Here is a 23,908-nt window from a genome sequence, read left to right on the forward strand (position 1 = left end):
TTTCTTTGTATTATTCAGCTACTTATCCACTAGACTGAAGTTTCTGGCTCTTACAAGTCTTTGGTTTACGTATCTTTAGCCTGAAAGTAAATTTTTCTTGCACTTGAATTGGGATTGTTTTCCATTATTTGGTGGCTGATGTTTATATGGAACTAATTAAAAAACACTGTCTAAGTTGTCAATTTTCTTTTCACAACTCTCCTACAGCAGAAAAATCTAGATCGTCCTCACGAACCGGAAAAAGTGCCAAGGGCACCTCATGACAGACGGAGAGAGTGGCAGAAGTTAGCCCAAGGTCCAGAACTTGCAGAAGATGATGCTAACCTCTTACATAAACACATTGAAGTTGCAAATGGCCCAGCTTCACATTTTGAATCAAGGTTTCTTTTTATTCTTTCTATCCTTTATTATGTATATTCGAACTGCATAGCGAACATGCTTGAGAAATGGTCAGTGATGAGATGCTACTGCTATTCTTGAAATGCACTGGAAATCATTGACTTAGCTTAATCAAAATTCAGTTTTAAAATACTTAGTGTGTTCTTAAAGGAGTAGTTATTATGTTATTTTCAAGAGTAGCGTGAATCCTCATGGTATCCTTGGGGATATTGTTGTCATCTGCAGCTTGAAGAAGATGTAGTGTCACTGCTGCAAGCTTACACCCACGTGATGCACTACACTCCTCTGGTCTTGACCTATAGAATCCCTATTATTCCAGTCTCTTGATTTTTCTTAAGCAGACACTGCCAAGACTATATGTTGGGTGTGATAGGAACAAATGTCCACTTGGAACTCAAATGAGAATGCTGAGCTTCTCTTTACTCTTGAACAAGTCCAAGATTTGATTGACATTTCTGGTTATAGCCTATTACAAAATCCAGCCTGTTGAATTCTCATTTCACAGCACGTATTTGCTGGTGGCTAAAAGTAGCATTTCACGTGGGAAACACCTGCTGTGTTTATGCTTCTGGTGTTTGTGCAAAACCAAGTCCATTTTACCAGCCAGGAAACATCTGATAGCAAAGTGGGCTGATGATTAATATTAGGAGATTTGGGGGTATGGTTTTCCTGGGTTTTTTTGTTTGTTTTGGGTTTTTTTGAATTCGAAAGTATTCATTGTCCTCCAGAAAAGTTAAATTTTTCCCCCTGTCCTTCTCTTGCCCAAAGCGCACTGTAAGAGAGTATTTTGTTTAGCTTTGTAAGGCCTTCAAACAAATTCAGTAGTGATGGTGAATAATAAAGGCAATTCTAGGAGAGGGTGTTTGTTGTCTGAAAAATGGAAAAACCTGCTCATTGAAAACTTAGTTCAGAATGTGAAAATGGTTTCAGTGCATTTCACTCAGTTGGGGTACAACTTAAGTTATGGTGCTTAGCATATCTCTAGGAACAGCTGTATAGTATCTCTGTAAAGTGCTGTGTCAAGTCACTGGCAGGAACAGCTGTATAGTATCTCTGTTAAGTGCTGTGACAAGTCATTGGCAGAAACATCTGCTTTCCTGCTGTCCTTCTGTTGTGTTGTACGTTGGATTCCACTTTAGACACACTTGTTGGGGGTATCCTTTTATATCCAGGATCCTGCCCTAAACCTTGATTATCTCATTACCAGTAATGCAATTCTGAATAACGCTGAAGTGGTTGGGAGCACTGGATGGAATAATGGAGTAGAAACTTCACCCCTTAGGAATTTAATAGGCTTAAATACTACAGTGCAGTATGTGGAAATGTAGAGTATTGCTCTACTTATTGGAAAATGTTCTGCAAACACTTTTGTGAATTTAATAGAGATTAAAAAAAAATATGTAATTGAGTAGTTAATTAAAATTTCTTAACTGATTGAGTCCTTGAGGTGTATCTAAAGTTGTCATTAACAACTAAGTTGAATCATCTTTATTTATTGCTACTACTCAATAACAGATATTTATCAAATCTTACATCTATTAAAGTAGTGAGATCTCTGTATGTATTGGAATATAGATCCTCTGACAGACGTTTAGCTAAATTATTCAGTTGTAAATTCGACCATTCTAACACAGATGGATGTTTCATGACTTATAAAAGAGTAGTAGTTCTGATTGCATTGCTATGTTTACTTAAAATAATGTGACTAATAAACACTAAGGTCACACACATGCTGTAGAAACTATGTGATATACCTGTCATAATCAAACCCTTGAGCTGCCAGAAGCAGTGACAGAGAAAGTGGGATGAATTATTGAAAAGCCATGATGTACAACACATGCAACTCTAGTGCAGAGAAGATACTTGTATTCAGAAATCAAACCGAAGTATGGAACAGTAGCTGAGGGCACCAATACTTACTGAAGGCTAAATTGGATCATTTTTCACTGTTTTTCTACAGATCTCAAGCATATGTGGACCATATGGATGGATCATATTCACTTTCTGCATTACCCTATAGCCAGATGTCTGAACTTCTGAACAGAGCTGAGGAGCGAGTGTTGGTCAGACCACATGAACCACCGCCGCCACCTCCAATGCATGGAGCAGGAGATGTGAAACCTGTGCCTCCTTGTGTTAGGTACAAAGCAGTCAAGCAAGTTTATTGAGGCGTTTTAGTTTTCCAGCACTCATCGTTTGTATGATTTCCATGCTGCCCAAGCAGTACACATGTCCTGGGGGCTGTGTCATTCCACAGCCCCGACGTGTCTGCAGCATCAAGGGCACACAGGAGTTGGACAGAAGGCCAGCATCTAAATCCTGTAGGGTGCCATTGTGAAGTCAGGCCTCATCTTGCCATTAATACTGTAGTTGTGTTGCCTTCGGAGTTAAATAGCAGGACAAATAACTGTATGGAAAATGTTCCTGTGGAATATGTTGGCATCTCAGGACGTAGCTTTGGAGTTTTGGAAATTTGTACAACTGAACTGTGTTTCAGCGTACATGAAAGGAAGAATATATCACAGTAAGCCAGTCAGCTGTCAAAGCTATATATTCATCCTATTTGTTAAATTGCAAGTGCTTCCTCCCACCACCCCAAAGTGATTTTATTTTCTATATCTCTGCCTTTCCAGAAGTGGATGCGTATTTAGAATATTTTCTAGAGTGAGGCTTTGGTTGTCACTCCCCTGTTGTTTTAAACCCAAAATCTTATATTATGCTCGAGTACATACAAGTTGGAATAGAGGATGGTTAATTCAAATACAGTTGTTACATGAGCAAGATGGTAGTCTCTTGAAAAGAATGACTTTATACTGTTTAGGGGATCATAGACAAAAATGCATAACTCTTTAGATTAATTTTCCACAACAGCTGAAAGAAATACTCTGTGGTCTTTCAGGAAAGTAATTTTACTGTTTCCTTCTGTTTTCTTCAGTTCACCTATGCATTGCACCTATGCATTCACCTAGCATATAACGGTACCTCTCTGTACATAGAGTTGATGACCTTTGATATTAGCCTCACTCATTTTGCTATCACACTTTAAACATGTATTTCAAATCTGACTTGTCCTCGTTGGTACTGTTTTGTTTTGTTTTTAAAGTTTTGTGAATCAAAGCAGTTAATCAACTGCTAGTTCCCTTACTTCAGAAAAATAATTTGGATCTACTTAGGGACGAGAGGAAAGAATTATACTAGTATAGGAAACCTTTGATAAAGATGCAGGTTTGTGTAAGAACACAAATTTGGTTAGTAGCTGAACGTGAGCAGAGGTCTGTTGGAAAACTGATACATACCCCATACTGCAAATTATATTTCCTTGCATGTGAGATATGAATGAATACCTTGAAATCATCACAGTACATAATGCTCTTTAATGCCCGGGGTTCAGTGTTCTTAAGTTGCAGAAGTGAATCTATTGCTATTTTTTCCACTCTCTAATGACTTTGTTCTGTTATTGGATGTTGCAGTTCTACTACTGGCTTGGTAGAAAATCGTCCTCAGTCACCAGCAACAGGCAGAACACCAGTGTTTGTGAGCCCCACTCCTCCTCCTCCACCACCACCACCTCTTCCATCTGCTTTGTCAACTTCGTCATTAAGAGCTGCAATGACTTCCACCCCTCCACCCCCAGTCCCACCCCCACCACCCCCTCCCACAGCTGCTCTGCAGGCCCCAGCTGTGCCACCTCCACCAGCTCCTCTCCAGATAGCTCCTGGAGTTCTACATCCAGCTCCACCTCCAGTTGCTCCTCCCATAGCACAACCCTCTCCCCCTGTCACTAGAGCTGCCCAAGTGTGTGAAACTGTACCTGTTCACCCAGTTCCTCCACAAGCTGAAGTACAGGGACTTCCTCCACCACCCCCACCTCCTCCCTTGCCACCTCCGGGCATTCGACCCTCCTCCCCTGTCACAGTTGCAAACCTTTCTCACCCTCCTCCCGTTCTTCACCCTCCTCCCACAACCATTGTCCCTGGCCCCCATGCACCCCTAATGCCTCCATCTCCACCATCCCAAGTGATTCCTGCTCCTGAACCCAAACGCCATCCTTCGACTCTTCCTGTAATCAGTGATGCTAGAAGCGTTCTGCTGGAAGCAATACGGAAAGGTAATGTTCGGCTATTAAGGGGCAAAAAGAACTGTCTCAGAAACTTGCTAAATACACATTAGCCTTGAGAGATTGGATATTTCACATGTGTAAGAAATTAAAGGAATGCATCCTAAGTCTGTTCCTGACTTCTATTCTCTACAGCATATGCATTGCCAAGTAGACAGATTTTTTTTTTAATTTGTAATTGCACTTATCAGATGTTTAGTTTGGATGGCATAACTGATTATTTGTGGAAGTTAATTTAAAAAAAAAGAGTACATCTGTTTGTCAATGATGTGTGGAGATTATCTTTTCATTTCTGTTTGCTTGAAAATGTTGTTATTTCTGATAACCTACAGATTGTGTAGGAGACAAAAACATTGGTTTTCCACAGACTATTAGATAAAAGCAGAAAAGATTGGCATTGGAATTTTGATCGTATGTCACTGTATGACAACAACATATAAATGACATTCAGAAATTGTTGCTGAAGACTTAAAGCTGTTTAGTATCTAATCTCAACACGTCTCAGCGCAGCAGTGAAGCAGCCTTTGCATTGCAAGGTGCTCACTGGCAGAGTGCAAGTGAACAGTGGAGCTGCAGGGCAGTTTTTTACTGATGAGGAGCTCTGTGCAAGCTGTACCTTTCAGCTTAACGTGCCCATGGCCAGAAAAATCCCTACTGCACCATGAGTGCTGCTGCCTGATGGTGGAGTATGTGTCAACAACAGTTGAGTACAACAGGGGTGAATGAACATTTGTAGAGAATGTCAGCAAAAAAAAAAACAAAACTAAGGAAGGAGAGCCTGCTGGTTTAATTTAGGTGACTGCTTAAAACACTTTTGACCAAGTCATACCCAAGAAACAACAACTTGAGTTACCACTGCTTAAATTAGACCTCAGGTCCTGTGCTTGGGTTATCTGTCAGTTGACAATGGGGAATATTAAGTATAGGATGTAGGTCATATTTAGTCTGTGTCAGTCTGGGATGTTGTGAGTACAAAACCAAAATATATGATGTCTGTCATGTCAGTAACTAAGTTAGTGGATTTAACTTTCTCATATTGTTGGTATGTATTATTTCTCCATTGTGTTTGATCTTTAAGTAATACTTTATCCCAAAACAGATCATTACATGATAAAAACTGGGTTACAAGAGATCCTGTCTTGTTGGGATCCTCAAAATAGCTCTAACTCTTAATTGAGATCATGAAGAGGGAGTATAAAAAGTGTATGGAAATGCAAATAGCAAAATGGCTTAATCACTTAAAGAGGTACTAAAAATGTTGGTGTATTTTTAATGGGAAATCAGAACCACAATATTACAGCAGAAGGGCTCATGATCTGGTCTGCCACTGCAATTCTGACAATCCCTCTTTAAAAACTTGACGAAAGAGTTTCTATCTGAGGAGGACAGTGTCCTCAGTCTTCATTTTTGCTTGCGAAGCATTTTGTGAATCATGACCTAAATATCTTTACAGTGATAAAGGAGGAGAATAACATGTTTGTGATTTGATGTTCTTTAGGTATTCAGCTACGCAAAGTTGAAGAGCAACGTGAACAAGAAGCTAAACATGAGCGCATTGAGAATGATGTTGCTACTATACTCTCTCGTCGCATTGCTGTGGAATACAGTGATTCAGAAGATGATTCAGAATTTGATGAAGTAGATTGGCTGGAGTAAAATTATTACATTGCTGTACACTGCAAAATTGAATGCTAATGTCCGTTGTGGTGCTTGTTCTTTGGAAGTTTGATGGTCATTTCTAGTGTTTTTTGTATTCTTTTCTTTACATTATTAATCCATGTTTTTCTACTTTTCGGTTTACAGAAAGCTCCTAGTGCATCTTTGAAACTAAATGTTTTACAGTGGCTTTTCTTACACATCTTTTTTGAAGGAACATACTTTGTTCCAATAGACCACTAAGTATTAAGCATGGGCAGCTGTTGGTAGAGTAGCAGTTTAAATTTTTTGGCATATCTTAACTGTGCACTTTGTGAATTTTAAGTTGATGAAGGCAACTGAGATTGACATTCCAAGGGCAACTGTATGTACTAATGAGCCTTATTCCACTTCTGATAGTGTTTTAAAAGATTAAACCTAGCTGTAAAGATATCACTGCCTCGATTACACCTGTACACTAAAAGTACATATAGTTAGCAGCACTGAACACACTGAAAAGAAAATGGATCTTTGGGGGGGGGTATTATTGTTTTATTGTTGTTTTTAAATAATTATGGCCTTATTTGAATGTTTAGAGTTTCCCCTTCCCTTCTTCCCTCCCAGGTACGTATTGTGTGGTACTATTTTTGCCTGCATAATTACAAGTTTAATTTTTCTTTTCCTTGTGAAATCTTTTGACTTAAACATGCTGTGTAACTTATGTAACTGTTAAAATAACAGTTTGATTTAATAAATGGTTCATTTTAAATGGTCCTGGGTGTTGCTTTTTCAATGAAGCCTGCTTTTCACTGATATACCTGAAAGATCCTTGGATTTCAAGTGTTTAATCTGTGGGCTACAAAGTTACAGTAAATATTCTTCATCTAACAAGAAAACTATCAATAAATGATATCTATATGCACATCTACACAAAAAAAATCTGAAATCTTCCTGTGATCTTAGTTTTTAAAAAAGTACAAATACAGAATTGGGAGCTTGTGGCCTTAGGGTTGTTTTTTAAAAAAAAGCCACACTTTAGCATCAGTGTATCTTGAGGAGATGCAGCAGTCAGAATTATGGTTAATGAAAGATAACGAAGAATATGGGTCACTTTTTAAGTGCTATCTAGCAATGTAGTGCATGTTGTGCAGGGCTTTCATTTTTCTCTTCCCTGGAATAACTCCTTCAAGTCTGAGCACATGGTCAAAAGCCTATTGAGAAGGGAAACGTGAGAGAGTGCAAGAGCACTCTTGTCCTGTGATCTTGTTCCTGAAAGATGGTACTGTATAATAGAAGAAAATAAGTTTGGAATGTCAGAATGAGATTTCTGAAGGTGGAACATTAGGTGTTCTACAGGCTACAGAACAAGTTGCAGGGACATGTGATTGTTAGCCTGCTTTTGGGACTGGGCAAAACTCCAGAGGCATAGACTGGGGTAGGAATAGTGTACAGCAACCCTTCCAACTTTGCTGTCACCATCTCAGCCTCCACTGCAATTTTTTAACATGGCCTGCTATGCTCAAGACTTCATCCACTGCAACAATGTTGTGTTTGTGGGAGAAAAAATCACTGCTTGTGAATCTGCATCTTTACAGCTGTGGATCCCATTCTCTATACACTGTTCTCTTTGATAGTTGTCTTCACAGTAACACCATCTGGTTTGTTCTTCCATTCTCTGTTAACTTTCAAAGTGCCTGTTCTTCTTAATGGCTCATTGTAATGTTAAAGAAAAGATGTTAGAAGCACTGCTGAATGAGCATTTGACCGTGTCTAGGTGTTTCCTTGGATCTCAGTAATCCTACAGGCCAAATCCGGTCCAGTAACTAAATGTGAGAGATCTCATTTACACAGCTTTAAAGGATTGACATCTTCAAGCCAAAGTGCACTATAAGCACCTGCAGGTACCCTGTAAGCAGGTGGCTAAAGGAAAGCTTGTCTCTAAATTCCGTGTGTAGGGAGTTCTGCCATTCACAAAATTACTTTTCAACCGACGTTTATACATGTTCCTTACTGAAAGCTTCTAAACTCTTAATTTTTCTGGTGGATAATAGAGACAGTGCCCTATGTGGTCATTTAAATGGAGGAGCAGCATTCCTGTGCCGAGGCAGTAACTGTTGAAATTAGAGGATCTCCTCACTATCGGACTTGCACTGGGGTGTGCTCTGAGTGCATCCAGGAGCTGTGAACTGGGTATAACTTGCCCAAAGTAAAGAAGAAAGAAATTAAAGAAAAAAAAAAGGCCCTTACATGACTGCAGCTATCACATATCAGACTTGAAGGTATAAAAAAAATCCTTATTGGCAAATGGTTCATATTTGACCTGCTTTGCTGTCCTGGTGATTAATAATATCCCTTCCAAGCTGGTACTCAGGGCAGACAGAGCACTCGTTTAATATGACACGGTCACACAAAGTAATGAACCTTGTCTGAGAAAAGTCAAGAGTTAAATTCAGTTAACATTTCAAAGGCGGGATTCTTGGCCTTCTGCCACTGCTACAGCTTTCTGCCATAGCAACTAGTGTGCAGATAGCAATAGCATGATTCACTAGTAGTGAGAGGTGATTGCTGAACTTGAATATTTGCATTTATAGATCGACTCTGAATGATGCATTTGCAATCTCAGTGATTTGTGTCCCTTTTACTGTGGTCTCCAACTGCCCTTCTCATTTGGTGGAATGCTGTGCAGTGAGCTGCTGGGCTATTCGTGCCTGTGATTAGATGTGTAATAGATTATTGATTGCTTTGTCTTGTAAGGTACTAAATCAAGTCTTCTGTATTGAACTGTTTACAGAGTCTGTTGTTTACTTCTGTACATTTACAGCAGCTGGTTAAAACCAAGGCTCAAAGTCTGCCACAAAAACAATGTGTCAGTAATGTACCATATAAGTGAAGAGAAACCTTTGTTCATCTTGACACCTTTCTCGAACTGTCATCTGGGACAGTTAAAAATTATCTACCTCTCCTACTGAGAAATTGGGGGGTCGGGGACGGAAAGGACAATATGAAAAGCAAAGAAAGAAGAAACAAAAGTTAGTGGCAGAACCAGAGCAGAAGACTGGGGATGTGCAAAATTGGTCACTCAGGGGTTTTATCAAAAGATAAAACAGTAACAATGCAGCCATCATGAACAGACCAAAAATAAATAGGTAAATGGAAGAGAACAGGGGCTAAAGAAACAAAAATTACGAAGAGACATAATTCTGGTTCTTTTTTTAGTGTTGTGTTGTGAACAGTAACCATTAAATACTAGATATCATTAAGGGATTATGTTATCTCCCAGTAAATTGGGATTTAAAAAGCAGGAAGCATATTAAAATGACCTTTAGTCAATAAAATTATCCTTTACTGCATGTGGCACAGGGGCGCACTCCTCAGCATTCAAGTGGGCGCTGACGCACCATCTCCTGTCTGATGCACAGACATGTTCTTCAAAAGATGCTGTGGCACCTGAGTGTGCAAACCTGATAGCCCCAGATGCATTGCAACAGGTTTTCTTCAGGATACTGGGACCGTCTTGGCTTGGGTGCAGATGCCACCCCTGAAATGCATCCCCACGTGATTTACCTGGAGGTCATGAGCCCTTGACCAGCTCCAAAGATGCAAACAGGAACACAGATTGCAGTGGGCTGTCACATCTCAGTCTCCCCAGCCCATGGATTGCCACAGGGAGGGGGTGTCCTCAGTAGCTTCAGAGCATAGTGCAGAAACTCTTGCTTGAAAGCTGGGTACAGCTCACAGCAGCATACCCACAGCAGTGCAGGGTTATGCTAGCAACCAGAGCTCTGAAATCCAGCATTTCCACAAACCAGAGCAGTTCCAAAAGGAGACACGGAGGCAAAGTGGCAGCACAGGCTCTGCTCCCCAGGGCTGCATCAGCAAAAGATCTGACAGAAATTCTACTCGAGCTCCATCAAGTGTCTGCTCTGTCTCTTCAGCTACAGGCCGGAATGAGTTTCAATCTTACCAATTCTCTTTTGCAAGTGGTAACATTAAACACCAGGAGAGGAATCACAACCAGAGGCTGGGGCAGCAATAATCATCTCCCTTTTTGGAGCCACTCTGCGGATTTTCCCCTTTCCCTCCCTCCTGACTACTTTTCACTCTTGAACGATTCTCAGGGTTGGTAGCCTACCCATGGGAAACTTTTCACACACTGTTTGTGGCTGCAGCTGGGACAGACCTTGCTGATTCCCAGATTGCTTCATCACTCCTTGGTAGATGTTAGTTCCCTCCATCCGCCCCTTGAGCTGCTTGGGACAGCTCTCCCTTCCCTGATTTAGCCATAATGAACTGGGTCAGGTTTAACTACTTAAAAAGCAGGTTCTCATCAGCTTGGGAACCTGCTTTTTTGCCAGCATGTATGCAGGGAGTGCTCCTGTGAGTGACTGACTTGGCTGTCAGGTCTGAGGGCTTAATGAATGCCTGGCAGCACACCACCAGGCAGCTGTGGAGGAGCAGGCAAGGGATAGGAACCTCATCCACATCCCAGCTGCTGCTAGAAGAGGTTACATGGACAAGCCTCAGGAAATGGGCCCTGAGGTACAGAGCAGACCCCGTGAGGCTGGAGCTGTGCACCCCATTCCACTCTGTTGGAGTGACAGACGCAATACTATACAGCCCATGCTTTTTCTTTGATACATGCCTGCTGCAAGCAGACATCTTTCCCCCTGTTGATTCCTTTGCCTGGAGAATGGATTCTGCCACACTAGTCATCACTTGTGCTCCCCAACTGCCAGCAGCCCCTGACAGCAGCATCAGTAACAACCTCAGAAAATTGCACCCATCCCATTTATTCTTATTTTTACAGTATTTGTAGGCTCCGGGCAGTGGCTCCAGCTACCTTCCTTTTGGCAGCTGGGAACATTTGGGTATAGATTAGAGCAGGTATCAAGCATCTCTTGACAAATAGGGCTGAATATTCCTATTATATTTCTTTCTGTGGTGGTTCAATAGCTTCACTTTCAGACACAGAACAGCTGAGGGCCCCCTACAGACAGGTTGTTTCCATTTTCCCACTCCCCCATTTTAAATCCTTTAACATCAGAGGGTTACTTACTGCAAAACTTGTGACGTTTTCTCACAACTCCATGGTAGTGTCACTGCAAGAAAAACTTACTTCAATGGGATTTTATGCCGTGTTTTACCGACTTCTACTCCTCTGTGAGGTATTTTCCTCATCACAATTTTAAAATCTCAGATCTCCTTCCCAATCCACCCCAATCACTCCTGCTGAGCAAGGATCCATGCCAAGTGTCATATTACCACAGCTTAATTTTGCACCTCAGTACCATCGAGAAATAACTCCAGCAAATTGCCCAAGACTTCTAACCTCAGGAAAAAGCAGCTCATAGCCCAGGTCTTAGCATGCTGATGTAGTTTAGCAATTTCTTCTCATCCCAAGCAAACACCATAGGCTGGATTTTTCCCACTTGCATTTTGGCAAAGCCAAAACCAGTTTGTAAGCATCGCCAGCAGGACGCATGGCCAGCACAGCCCCATGCAGGGATGTAGGAGGCCATCACACAGCCTGGGCTAGAAGTTGCCCTCCCTCACTACACCCCAGAGAAGGATGCATCTTCTGGGTTTTAAAAGCACAAAGAAGTTAGCAATGCTCCCAAACAGGACAGGTGTTCCCCATAGGCCTGCATCGTTTGCTGGTCAATAGGTTTTCTGGAAGTAATTCAGCTGCGGTTAATTAGAGGAAAACATTAGGATAACTCCTTGTATACTTTGTTCTCTCCAGGGGAATTTTTGGTGCCAATGATTCATCTTCAGATGAATCAGAGATAGAAAGCAGCAACTCAGCCCCTGTCCCCACAGCAGAGACAGCCTGGTTCTGGGACCAATCAAATGTGTCTGGGTTTCCCAAGCAGCTCCAGCAACTCACTGTCTGTAGATCTCTCTGATGGAGATCTCTAAGGTCACATGGAAGAGTTACCACCCTAAATCTCAGGGATTTTCAGGACAGGTTTGGATGCCCCTTCGGGTTTTGAAACCTTCCAGTGACTTGCCACATCTCTGCAGCTTGAAAAATCCCAGGATGTGAGGGTCTCCAGAGGAACCTGCAAGTGTGGGCTACAGCCAGCCCTGTCCCCACAGTTGTGGTAATGCTGACTTCACAGCCTCTGCAACCAGGAGATATTTTTGGGAACATGTGGACTGAAGCTCTGCCCCAGTGGTGGCCAGTGTGCCCTCTGCCACAAGGACTGAGAAGATCCCACAAGGGCAGGCTGAAGGGGCTCTCATGGCTGCAACCGCACATGACCATCACCCTGCATTTGTGCTACACAAAATTCCTGCTGGAGCACTCTGCCATTATCCACATCAACTCACAGTGTAGATCGGTCAGTGACACCTGTAAGATGTTTAACAGACATCTGCTGGCAAAGTAGCCTCTCTTTCCAACACACAAGGGAGTGATTACTTTTTCAGGTTTCTCTGTTTTTAATAGTCCTTATATTCCCCATAAATTTCATTAGCTGGATTTATGTGGTCACTAAACTGTTGATACGGTATTATAGTCACAGCAGGAAATTATTTGCTATTCTGGTTAAAATGAACATTTCCTAGTTTTGTCAGTGCAGGGAATTATATTATCAGGGAAATAATAACCAGCTGAACTGAAGGATGTTTGATTCGTGGTAATTACTGATTATATGCAGATTACTTTATGGCTTTAATTCTTTGGTCTCCCACTGTTTGCTTGCTAAACCTCTAAAATAGAAAAGGCAGCGAGCACATGTGAGTCTTATTTGTAAGGCGAATTACAGAAGCTAATTTGTTGATTAATGTGAAAGGAAGCAGAGCTCTGCACAGACCAGGACAGCGGCGGGAAGGAGTCAGCAGTGAGCTGCACTTACATCCATCCTCGGCTGCAGCCACTTCTGTGCTGCTCTTGAGCACCTGGTTCTCATTCCCAAGGTTGCAGCCCTCACCTGAGCTTGTGGCAGGTTTTACTCAAGCTGAAGGTGGCTCTTTGCTTCTCCAGTCCGTACCCCCCCAAGTCTGTCCGCTTTCTGTTTTCACTGTATCAATTCATTTGTGCTCAGTATGCCTCAAAACATTTCTTCCAATTCAGTGCAACAACAAGGGCCTTGCAAACCTTCACTTTTAACTAGCACTATGTGTTATAACATCAGAAGCCGGTTAGCAAGCTACAGGCTGCTTTTGACAGAAAGCTATCCAAAAATAGAGTGCCGCATCACCACCACTTCCCAGCCACTCCAGCCTTTCCAAAACAGCTTTCCTCTTCTTATTACCTACAGCAAACCTTCAGCAGGCTTGCAATCCCCAGGGATGAAAACAGCCTTTTGATTTTATATATTATTCTTAGCATCGCTGGAGCAAAATTTCAGCCCCTGCTGTCTGTGTAATGGAGAGATGGAGAGTGAAACCCTGCTCCCTCTGTCCCTGGCTACCTTCCTAGCTAGGTAGCATGGTCATTCCCATTCTGCCCAGGGCAGCATGCTGACTGTATGCTGCATTTATTCTTAAAATACATAGCTACACCCTCTTAAATAAAAAGCATAAGCTGGGATTTGCATCCCAAATTATCACCGCGTGTTGGAGCAAGCTCAGAGCCATAGCTATGTGCTCCATAGTGGCTGGGTGCATTTGTCTGGGCTCTGACATGCATGCCAGCTGGGATCTTTCAGCTGTGAGCACTTTATCTAATAGATGAATGGGAGAAAGAGGTAAGGAGCTGTAATTACCAGCCCAAAAGACAGCCCTCTGTGTCAGGCATGCCTGCCTGCACCCCTGGGGATGACAGTGCAGAGGAGCAGGGTCAAGTAGCAGCTGCCAAATCCATCAAGGAGGAATGGCACTTGCAGCCCGTGTGGATGCTGTCCTCATCACAACAAGGTGCAAGACCAAATCTGGGCTCTGGGATGAAGGATTGGCACCACCAGCACCCTTTTGGGAGCCTTCAGAAGAGTACCCTGTCCCCTAGGTTAGCACCAGCCATGATGGTTTCCCCAGCCCAGCTATGGGGCAATGTGGTTCCTTCTTAGAATAATAGAACCATAGAGTGGTTCTATTACAGTGGTTTGGAAGGGACCTTAAAGATCATCTAGTTCCAATTCCCCTACAATGGACAGAGACACCTTCTGCTAGACCAAGTCGCTCAAGGTCCCATCCAACCTGGCCTTGAACACCTCCAGGGATGGGGCAGCCACATCTTCTCTAGGCAACCAGTTTCAGTGCCTCACCACCCTCACAGTGAAGAATTTCTTCCTTATATATAATCTGTACCTACCCTCTTTCAGTTTAAAGTCATTACCCTTGGTCTAAGTCCACATTACTTCTGTCCTTGAGTTCATGTTACCTCCCTCGTTAGCAGAGTCCCCTCCTGGATGCAAAATTGGATCCTCTCCTGTTCATGAGCTCCCCAGCACATGAAACACCCTGACTCTGTGCCCTGCTTGCTGCAATGGACTCCATTGGAGGGACAGTGTCTTCAGAAGTCATCCCCATTCCTGCCATAATGTCAGCAGAGTATTTCAGCCTTTCTATTTTGGGCAGGTGGACCCACTAGCAGACTTTTGTCTGCCTGCAGGCTGGCCACGCTTTTGATTTCTGAACTTTTCCTTCTCCCTTTTTCGGTCATAAGTCTTTAGAAGAATGATACATGCCACTTTGTGCTGATCAGTAATAGCTATTCATTTCCCCCCTTATTTCTCTTATTTCACGGCAAGAATAATAATTAAACAGTGATCATCATGAAATAAATACGTCTAAAGGCTGCTTCTTCCCTGTCTGCTCCTGTTGTTTCACTAACACCTACCATCAGATAACGTTTGATCGACCACCGCAAATTAGCGGGATGCAGATGACGGCTCGTCTCCGTGCTGTTTCTGCCTGGAGACGGCGTGTGCAGTTTTGCTTTATCACGTAGCTGGCTGCCCCCGGGGCTAACCATAAACCACTTCAGATCGTGTCGCAAACCACCTGGGTGACGGCGTTTCCGAATAAACCCCCCGAATAAACCCCCCGCACCGAATAACCCCCCTGAATTTCTGCCCGGAGGAGCCGGGCGCGAGGCCGCGTCGGGATGTGCATCAGGAGGTGGCAGCATTTATCCGTCGCGCTGAGCCCGGCTCGGGCCGGGGGGCGGGAACAGCCCCTTGCCCAGCCACGGTGCTCTGTTAGAGAGAAAAGCAGCAGTTTTTAATCAGTTCGCTTTCAAGGCTCAAGTTTGGCATACTTTCCTTTTACTACTTATTCCGTTTTTAGCTCTCCTCCCCTCCCCTCCCCTCCCCTCCCCTCCCCTCCCCTCCTCTCCTCCCTTTCCTTTCCTTTCCCCCTCCCCTCTTTATTTTAAGAAAGGGAAGGAGTTAAAAGAGCAAGCAAAAAGGCAGCAAACCACTCACAGCACCCTCAGCAACATCCCAGGGTCTCACCCAAGCATTGCTTATCACCCCCGCCCCAGCAAGGGTGAGCATCAAAGGAGAGTGATCTCAGGTCAACTGTGTAACCCGTGGGAAGCTCACTGCAGGACCAGGGCCTCCACCTGCTCAAGGGAACGGGGAGTGTGGTGGGGCTCCCCACATCCTTCTGCTCCCCAGGGAAAAAGTCCTGCAGAAGCCCTGTGAAAGCCTCCAGAGTGATTGAGAAATCCCTCTCCTTTGGTCATCTTGGAAAGGGAAGATGGCACTGCTACTGCTCTGTGAGCAGCTCTGTGCCACGGGTGGCACAAAACCCTTCCTTTACAGCAGGCAGCAGCCTGATGCAGTAGCAATGCCTGTCTGCTCCTCCCTGATGCAGAGCTATTGCTCCTCTGGGTGATTTGATCAATCAGTTCATGTTATATCAGCTGCACAAAATGCTCTGAAAACCCAAAGCATTTCCTTGCCCTCATTGTGCTAGATTCTGACTCCTGCAGACCACAGTTCAGTTGAGATCCAAGGGAGTTTGAGAGCTCTTTAAAAAAAGCACCCAGATGACTTCGGATAAACCGAGTTCTCATTCCAAAAAGAGCCACGGTGCTTCAGAGCCCAGGAGGTCACCCAGAAGTGCCTGTGCCATTTCTGCCACTGGGGCATAGCTGGGTCAGGAATATATCCCCCTGTTTGCAGAAAGTTCTTGAGTGGAAAAACACTCTGCTATGGGAAGGGGCATGAGCAGCCATTCTGCTAACCCACAGCCAAGGTCCAGCATTGGTGGGCACTGGCCAAAGTCACTGGTAGTCCTCAAGCACTACCAAAAAAAAAAAAAAAAAAGAAAACAACCTCATCACTTAATTCAAGAATCTCCTAGGACATTTACAAAGATCTTCACAAAAAAACTGTGGCTGTGACCCTTTCCACAGACTTAGTCCAGCACTGTTAATCTCTAGGGTTTGGGTATAGGAAGGCAGGCGGGACAATGGGACGTTTAAAGGTACAAGAGCAGCACAGAGCCAGAGGACACACAATTTGTTGTAAGCCAGTCATAAACTGTCTGGGGGGATGCTGGTTCCAGCAGAACAGCAGCACAACCCTCAGGCACTGGAAAAGGCACTGGGAATTTGCCCAAATGCTAATTACTGAATAAACCCAATTGGCCAGAAATGGCAGAAGGCATGTAATGTAGGGTAAAAGAGCTGTTGCCTAGGAATGAGCAAAGCACCACTTCTACACACCTATTTCTCTGCACTGAGATGGTGTTTCTGCAGGGGCCCCTACCTGCTAGAAAGCTGTGATCTTCACAGCATAACTGGGGAAACACAGGGGAATTAAGGAAGGTATAATTTCTAATATGTTGACATCAGTTTTTATAAATAGATAGAGGTTCTGTCTAACTGTCAAGTGACATAATTGACAGTAGTGCATTTGTTAATTTTTTACGTTGTGGTGTTGCTGTATGGGACTTTACTTACACATCCTCACCATGGTGTGTTTGTGGGGTACCAGGGCACGCCAGATCCCTGTTGCTGGTGTGCCCTGTGCCTCTGTACCCCTCTCAAACCAACACCTTTCCAAACCGAACCCTTCCTCCAGGGCTGACTCGGGAGAAGGAACTGAGGGGAAATGTCCATTGACTCTCCTCCTTTTCTGTTTTCTTTTCCAGCATTATTTTTGGCAGGGAGCTGGTGGTACAGCCTGGCAATCTCCCTGGCACAGCTCTGACAGCATTGGCACTCTGTGTATCTCTAGATGGCTTCAGTCTTGAGCAAAAGCATGCAGGATGCTTCTCTCACTTGAAGGCCCAGGCCCAGGACCCTGGTTGTAGTCCCCTGGTGACTTCATGCTGCGTAAACATCTCCTCGTGATGTGGAACCAAACACCCCAAATGCTCTAACACCAGCATCTGCACAGGCTTGGTGGTGTCCCGCATCCAAATACTGTCTGTGTTGGCTGCAATGACACCAATTATTAGGCGATGCCAAGGCAAGGTGAACCCTTCCAGCTCTCAGGTACTACACAGCAGTACAAGTCCCCAAGGCTTAGAAAGTCACTTTTTTCCCAATGAGTTTCCCTGGGCTTTCCACACCCTGTATGACCCCTGAGCGCTGTCGGGGGTCAACCGCCAGAGCTGTCACCACAGGCCACGGCTGCTGTGCTGGAGCACTGTGGTCCCAGTGACAAACCCTTCTTTGTTTGCATGAAGATGGTGGAGTGGTTCATACCACTAGTGGAGATTGGAGCTACTTGAGGCTGCTCAGGGGTTTTGGTCTCCATACAGACCAAGAAACCAAAGTAGGAGCTTGGTGTGTTGCCTCTGCAATCTGGCATTTCCTCGGGGAACAGGATTCAGTGGGGCAGCCCAGGGAAGGCAGGTCACTGTGCTGGGGACTCTAAGGAGTTCTTCCCCACCACAGCTAGCACTTTCGGACACCCCATCCAGGTTGTGCCGAGAGCTGGCACTGGGTCTGGCTGTCTCACCCGCTGTGGCAGTTTGTCTAGTCCTGGTGATTTGGCAGGTCAGGCAGCAGGAGACATTCCTCACCAAGCCCCCCAGGACTCCCTTTTGGGGGCATCCCCTCTGTACCAGGGCTGTGAACAATTACACACTCCTGCCAACCCTCAAGTTGTTTTATGGTGTGCTCTATCATTACCATCACATACATGTTTGTATCAGGGCAGCAGAGAACTAGGTCCTGGCCCCTGCTGCATTAAACACCACACAACCTACTTGAAGATGTCCAAAGCTGAGCTCACAGTTCCTGTTTTAAGCATATAAATAGAGGAGCTGGTGATGTGACAGGCTGAACATTGGCTTATCCCAGAGATTTTGAAGGAGCAGCTTGAGAAGTGGCTTTGATTCTTCTATGGAAATGCTGAAAAGCAGGAAAGCATAGTTTGACTTAAAAAAATTGAGTAGTCAAGAAAACTAAAGGCTACAAATGAATTTTTGAAAATCCATTTTGTCTGTAGCCATGAGCACTGCAAGAAAATGCATATATTTTATCACGTGTTGGAGGACAGATGGGCTGCCACAGGGCAATTTCCAAGAGCATCACTCAGGTTAAAACGAGCATCCTACAGACAAACATACCATGAAACCCCCAAGCTTTCACTCAATGCTGCTGCACTCACCTCCTAATACATGCCCAGGGCTGGGGAGGAGCAGCCTGCACAGAGTGGCTCTTTCCACTACTGGGAAGGAGAGGAGGAATGGCAGGGATGACACCAAGACTTCTTTGTGTCTCAGATTTGCAGGACAAGCCCCGACTTCCATCTGAGCAAAGCTGCTTGTCCATGGTGTCCGGCTCACAGAGGCGCTTCTCTGTGGGGAACCAGCAGAATAAGCTATTTCACAAAAGGAAACCACTGAATGTGTATAAATCCAGAGCCTGCTGTCTCACAAGAGCATCCATGTGCATGTGGGGTGGTGTTGCTCCCTGGTTTGTGCCTCTCCTGCCCCTTTCAGTGACCCTGGGCAAGTGGAACAGGGTTGAGCTGCTGCACAAGGCAGCATGGCTTCAGTCAAGAAGCTAGACTACTCAGAAATAAATGTGGCTGGCAAGGCAAACATGAGTCCCTTTAAATTAAGCAACTGATCCCCCTCTCATAAATGTTTTCAAAATTCAAACAGCAGGGCTGTACCTTTATCAGTGACTGGATATTGAGGTATCAGTGCCCATGATTTCGGCAGCTTAAGTGTAGAATTTCCTTTTACAGGCTGCAATAAATCAGGCTGGTGATGTTGACTAAATTACTAATTTTCTTTTGGCTCATTGTCTGTTGATCAGCTATCGCTGCTAACTGCACATATTCCTGCATCATATACCTTCCTAACGGGAATATTTTTAATACTATGGAATGAAAATGCTCTAAGAGTCTTCCCTCTCCTTCTCCTCTAGGCAAAACTGACATGAAGAGCCAGCTATAAAACAATATTAACTCTTCTTGCAAGCACATGGCTGTACTAAATATCTGTACTAACCTGATGTTCACAGAAAAGCAAATACTCTGGGAGAATATCAAGAAGGGTAACACATTTTATTTGGCAGTCAATCCCACATGTCTGCTATGTGCTTTGCTGCAACCATTTTAAAGCTGGTTCCCAGAACCCCTGGGTGTGCACAGCAGAGACAGTACAAAGAGAGTGTGTTACAGGTGTGCACTGCCAAAAATGAAAGACCGATGAGTCAAGTCCATAACCCTAACCTAAACCCAGGCCATGGAGCAGGACTATGTACGAGGGACTTCAACAACCTACTCATCATTGAGGAAGTAACATCTGTAGTCCTGTGGCAAACCCTGCTGTGAATCTTGTATCCAGGTGCACCCACAGCAGAAATATCCTTTTCAGGTAACAACCATGTCTGTGCAGGCACCTGCTGCTGCATGCTGCCTTGCCAGCCCCAGAAACAAACATCTCCAAGCCCCTTCACACCATTCCCACTGCCCAAGGAGTTTTCTTTTTCTTCATTCATTCCTTCAGTTCTTGTATGTCTTTGCACACTGTGTCCATGGCACAGTCTTGGGGCTCACATATCCTTGGAAAGATGCATCCAAGTGACACTGGTTATAGTGAACTTGGTGTGTAACACAGATCTTCAAAGCCATAGAAAGGTTTTCAGCCAACAATTACTTAGGATAGTGAATGACTAGAGTTTCTGTATGCCATGATCAGTGCACCATGCAGCTCTATGGGCTTTGGACAACACCTAGTCCCTGATCCTTATTCAAAATGTGTCCTCTCAGCATCCCTGGAAGGGTCTAGAAAACTGAACTCTTGTCTTTTTTTTTAGCTAATAAAGTTTGACTAATTCAAACTCAGCAGCATGATTACCTGAACAAGTTTTCTCTCTCCAGGTTTTATACAAGGTTCTTCATAGAAAGTTACTGTAATTTAGATAAATGTCTGCTGCAGTCACCAAGCCTATAGCTTTGACAAAGGAAGCTATTGATTTTGTCTGATGTGATCTATCCCATAAGAACACACACAGCTTCTCGCTCATCAGCTTATCTGCTACATTATTACTTATCGATTCCCTTATTTGCTTTTATTTACCAGATGTAGAAGTTGCTTCAAGAAGATGCTTTGCTTTACTCCAGTTTTCTCAACAAAACTTGGCCAAAGTTTGTCACAGGGATGGCATTGTTTTCTGCTACTTTCCACAGGCTGTCTGAATGGCCTGAGCAAAAAGGAAACTGGGTGATTCCTCAAGATCCCTCTTACCCTGACCTTTCTTCCAAAGTCATAAGGCCTGTCTTCTGAGGCTGCAGACACTGACTTGTGCACATATGCACATACACACCTACCTTAGTTCTGCTGTCAAACATCACTGTGTTACAATTACCATTAATTAAAATTGATGTCTCTGTCCTAGTGACATGGACTAGAATTTGACCCCTTTTGTTTATCCACATTGTTATGATTTAATTTGCAGGCTCTATAGTGCTATCTCAGTTGCTGCAGAGCATACAGCAGACATGAGCATCTCAAGGAGGTTTCCTTCCACCCCCTGCTATTTTGGGTAGCACCAGCCCCCACTCACTTTGCCTGGCAAGCAATCACTCATACCACATCAGTGGGAAGGGTTCAGGTCAGGGGCCGGCAATCTGGTGTTAGGAGCTTGCAGTGATTCAGTAACCCTTCCCTCCCATAATTTGTAGATAACCTGGAATAAAGAACATTTTATAGAAAACACTTTATCTGGGACACTTTTCCTAGACTGCTATTTGTTTGTCACCAGTTTCCCAACCCATCTTTAGCTAAAATGATTTACTCCATAATATTTTTGCATGGCAGCTCAATGAAATAGAGCACTTTGGCTGGTACCTGCAGGTACAGCTATCCTCAGAAGACTCCAGTCATTTCTCTATAACATCATGGAGGTCAGCTGGGTGCAATAATTATAGGAAGTGTACCAAAGCACCTCCTATGGTGAGGAATGATTTGTAGCACTCCCTCCTGGAAATGGGCTTGCACAGAAGGAGTGCAACAAAAACCCCCTTGATTTAAAAAGATGTGTATATACGTACATGCAGGCAAACTCAGAGTTTAATGTTTGTTTAAGGAGATGCTGACACTGTGCAGGAAATATTCAGGGGGAAAGGCCTTCCATATGTATTCATAAATATTGTATGAATTGGGAGAAATTGAAGTTGAAAGCCAGCAATACATAACAAGGTATTCACAAAGTCTGGACTAAACAGAAGGCAGAGCACTGTAGCACCTGCAGCACCTGACTACCTGCTACTCATGTATTTGCAAACACCAAATTAAAGAAGTACATGTAACTGTAACAGCGGCATACTAAAACAGCAGTGGTAGAGACCACATAAGTTTATTCATCTGGTCACTCTGTCTGAAGACGGGGTCATTATTCCTGTGGTGTTGCAGATGGATGTTTGCAATTTGCTGTGAGAGGTGTCCAGTTATGAAGTTCCCAGAACCCCCCTACAAAGATTGTTCCAGTGTGCTTTGTTTCTGGCAATTTTCTGGTGTCAAGCCTGACTCTTTCTTGCTGTCATTTAATCTCATCATTCATCGTTCTACAAACCATGGATGTTAGATGCACCAGATTTTCTTTTATTTTTACGGCAGCTTTCACATACTGAAGGAGCTCCCCTGAGCCTTCACAAATGGTGAAAAGCTGTTGATCAAGCTCAGCTCAAGATACTCCTCCATGAGTTTTCTACATGACTGTTCGCTCCCTATCCTGGATTTGCACTGCTGATTTTCCTGCTGAGTTGCTGTGCTTACCTCTAATAGACTATCTATTGTTTTTTTTTCAGACTCTCCTTCAGACTTGATAAGACTGTGTTGAACACCAAGCCAGTCCTCCAAGGTAACTGCAGCCCCTTCCAGATGTCTGACAGCCGCCCACTGAGTAAGTACTGTCCCTGCTCCGTCACCCAAATAATTTATGAAAAAATTGAATCACAGTTTGTCTGAGGCAGGCACCTGTGACTCAGTACATCCTCCACTCTGGCAGCACTCTCCAGTGAGTGCTCTCATAGGGGGCTTTACAAAGAAATTTCACCCAAATGAAGCTCTCCTCCCTTGCTTTTGAGAGGTTACACAGAAGCAGTGGGGATTGAGTTAGGCTTTCTTCTTCACTGTAGCTAGGAAGGACACTTTCATAAAGCAACTGTCATATTTGTGGAAAGAAAAATAAATACAAATAAGGCATAAACAAGCAATAATAAGGCTCTCAGGCACTGTAGATTCCCTAGTCACGCTGCCTACATCAGCTCCAGGTAAGAACTCGACAATTAAATCCAGGGAAAGAGTAATATAAACCATAGAGGTTTTTGCTGTATCTGTCTACAGAGGAACATCTTCAAAAGTTAGAAACCTCCACTGCTGGGCCATGGCATAAAGAAGCTTGCAGAAAGACAACACCTCTCTGATGGATGGAGTGTGCAAACAGCTCATGGGAAATGCAGCTCGACGAGAAACCGCATCGAGCAATAGTTCTTCTTTTGCCTTTACTTGGGGTGAACCAGGGGTATGAACCTGGTTAACCACAGCACAGCAAGCACATCATAGCCGATCGATAGCCCGAAGTGCTGGAACAGCCGAGAAATTGTTGCTATGGATTTATATAGGGTTATACATTTTAAAGGGAGGCCATCTGAGAGTAATCTTGAGAAGCAGGAACAGCTTCTGTACGGAAACAAAGAGAGGTGATACCAGGACAGGCAAAGTTATAAACATCATATTAAGGCTTTTGGGAATAGGGCAAACAAAAGAAGATGTAAAAGCTGCCTTAGGTTGTTTAAAAGACATTTTTATTGCTTGTAGATGAAATGTGCAAGGACATAAATGTGTATTTCTCAGTCTCAGTTTCTGATTAAGAAAGCCAGCAAACTCCAGACAGTGACTGGAGCCTCTCTGAGAGGCAGTAAGATTGAGTTGGGACGAAGGTCTCCAAGTGGCACAGCATTACTACCTGCCCCAGACTTGGAGTTTGTATAATCCAAGTGGGAGAGAAAAGATGCACACCTCCCCAGGGGAGCCTCAGTCAGGCTTGTGGTGGAACTGGAAGCTGCAGCTCTCTGAGCTTGGTTGCCCTCCCCATCTTACCCAGTTTGCCCCCTCCCCTCTGCTTCAGCCAGGCTTGCATGTCCATATTAAAAGGGAGCCATTACCAGAAGAGCTGCTGCAGGGTAAGAATGTTTACTTCCATCAAAGGGTCTGATTGACCTCTCTGATGTGTGTAAAAGCAGCTTGGTTTGTATTTTTAGAACAACCTGAATGCACCTGCATATTGGCTGTGCTCTGTCAGTGGGACTACACCACTGCACCCACTGTTCTGCTCCTCCCTTGGTGCCTGGAAAAAATGATCCACAGGTCATTGCTCTGCCTATTGCACTC

General features: G+C 43.9%; 1 protein-coding gene across 7 annotated transcripts in view; it reads left to right on the forward strand.

Moving 5' to 3' along the window:
- WASF1 (WASP family member 1) overlaps window positions 1-6,924 on the forward strand; it is an 86,216-nt gene extending 79,292 nt beyond the window's left edge. For 6 of the 7 annotated variants that reach the window (XM_064649787.1, XM_064649789.1, XM_064649788.1 and 3 more), the window contains 4 exons: window positions 208-380; window positions 2,360-2,539; window positions 3,870-4,507; window positions 6,015-6,924. In XM_064649787.1, the coding sequence (XP_064505857.1) occupies window positions 208-380; window positions 2,360-2,539; window positions 3,870-4,507; window positions 6,015-6,172 (1,149 nt within the window). In that variant the 3' untranslated portion in view covers window positions 6,173-6,924. The remainder of the gene's footprint in view (window positions 1-207; window positions 381-2,359; window positions 2,540-3,869; window positions 4,508-6,014) is intronic. The other variant, XM_064649792.1, reaches the window with a different exon arrangement.
- The last annotated feature ends 16,984 nt before the right edge of the window (window positions 6,925-23,908 follow it).

The sequence above is a fragment of the Pseudopipra pipra genome, chromosome 3 (assembly GCF_036250125.1).
Source record: "Pseudopipra pipra isolate bDixPip1 chromosome 3, bDixPip1.hap1, whole genome shotgun sequence".
Taxonomy (NCBI): Eukaryota; Metazoa; Chordata; class Aves; order Passeriformes; family Pipridae; genus Pseudopipra; species Pseudopipra pipra.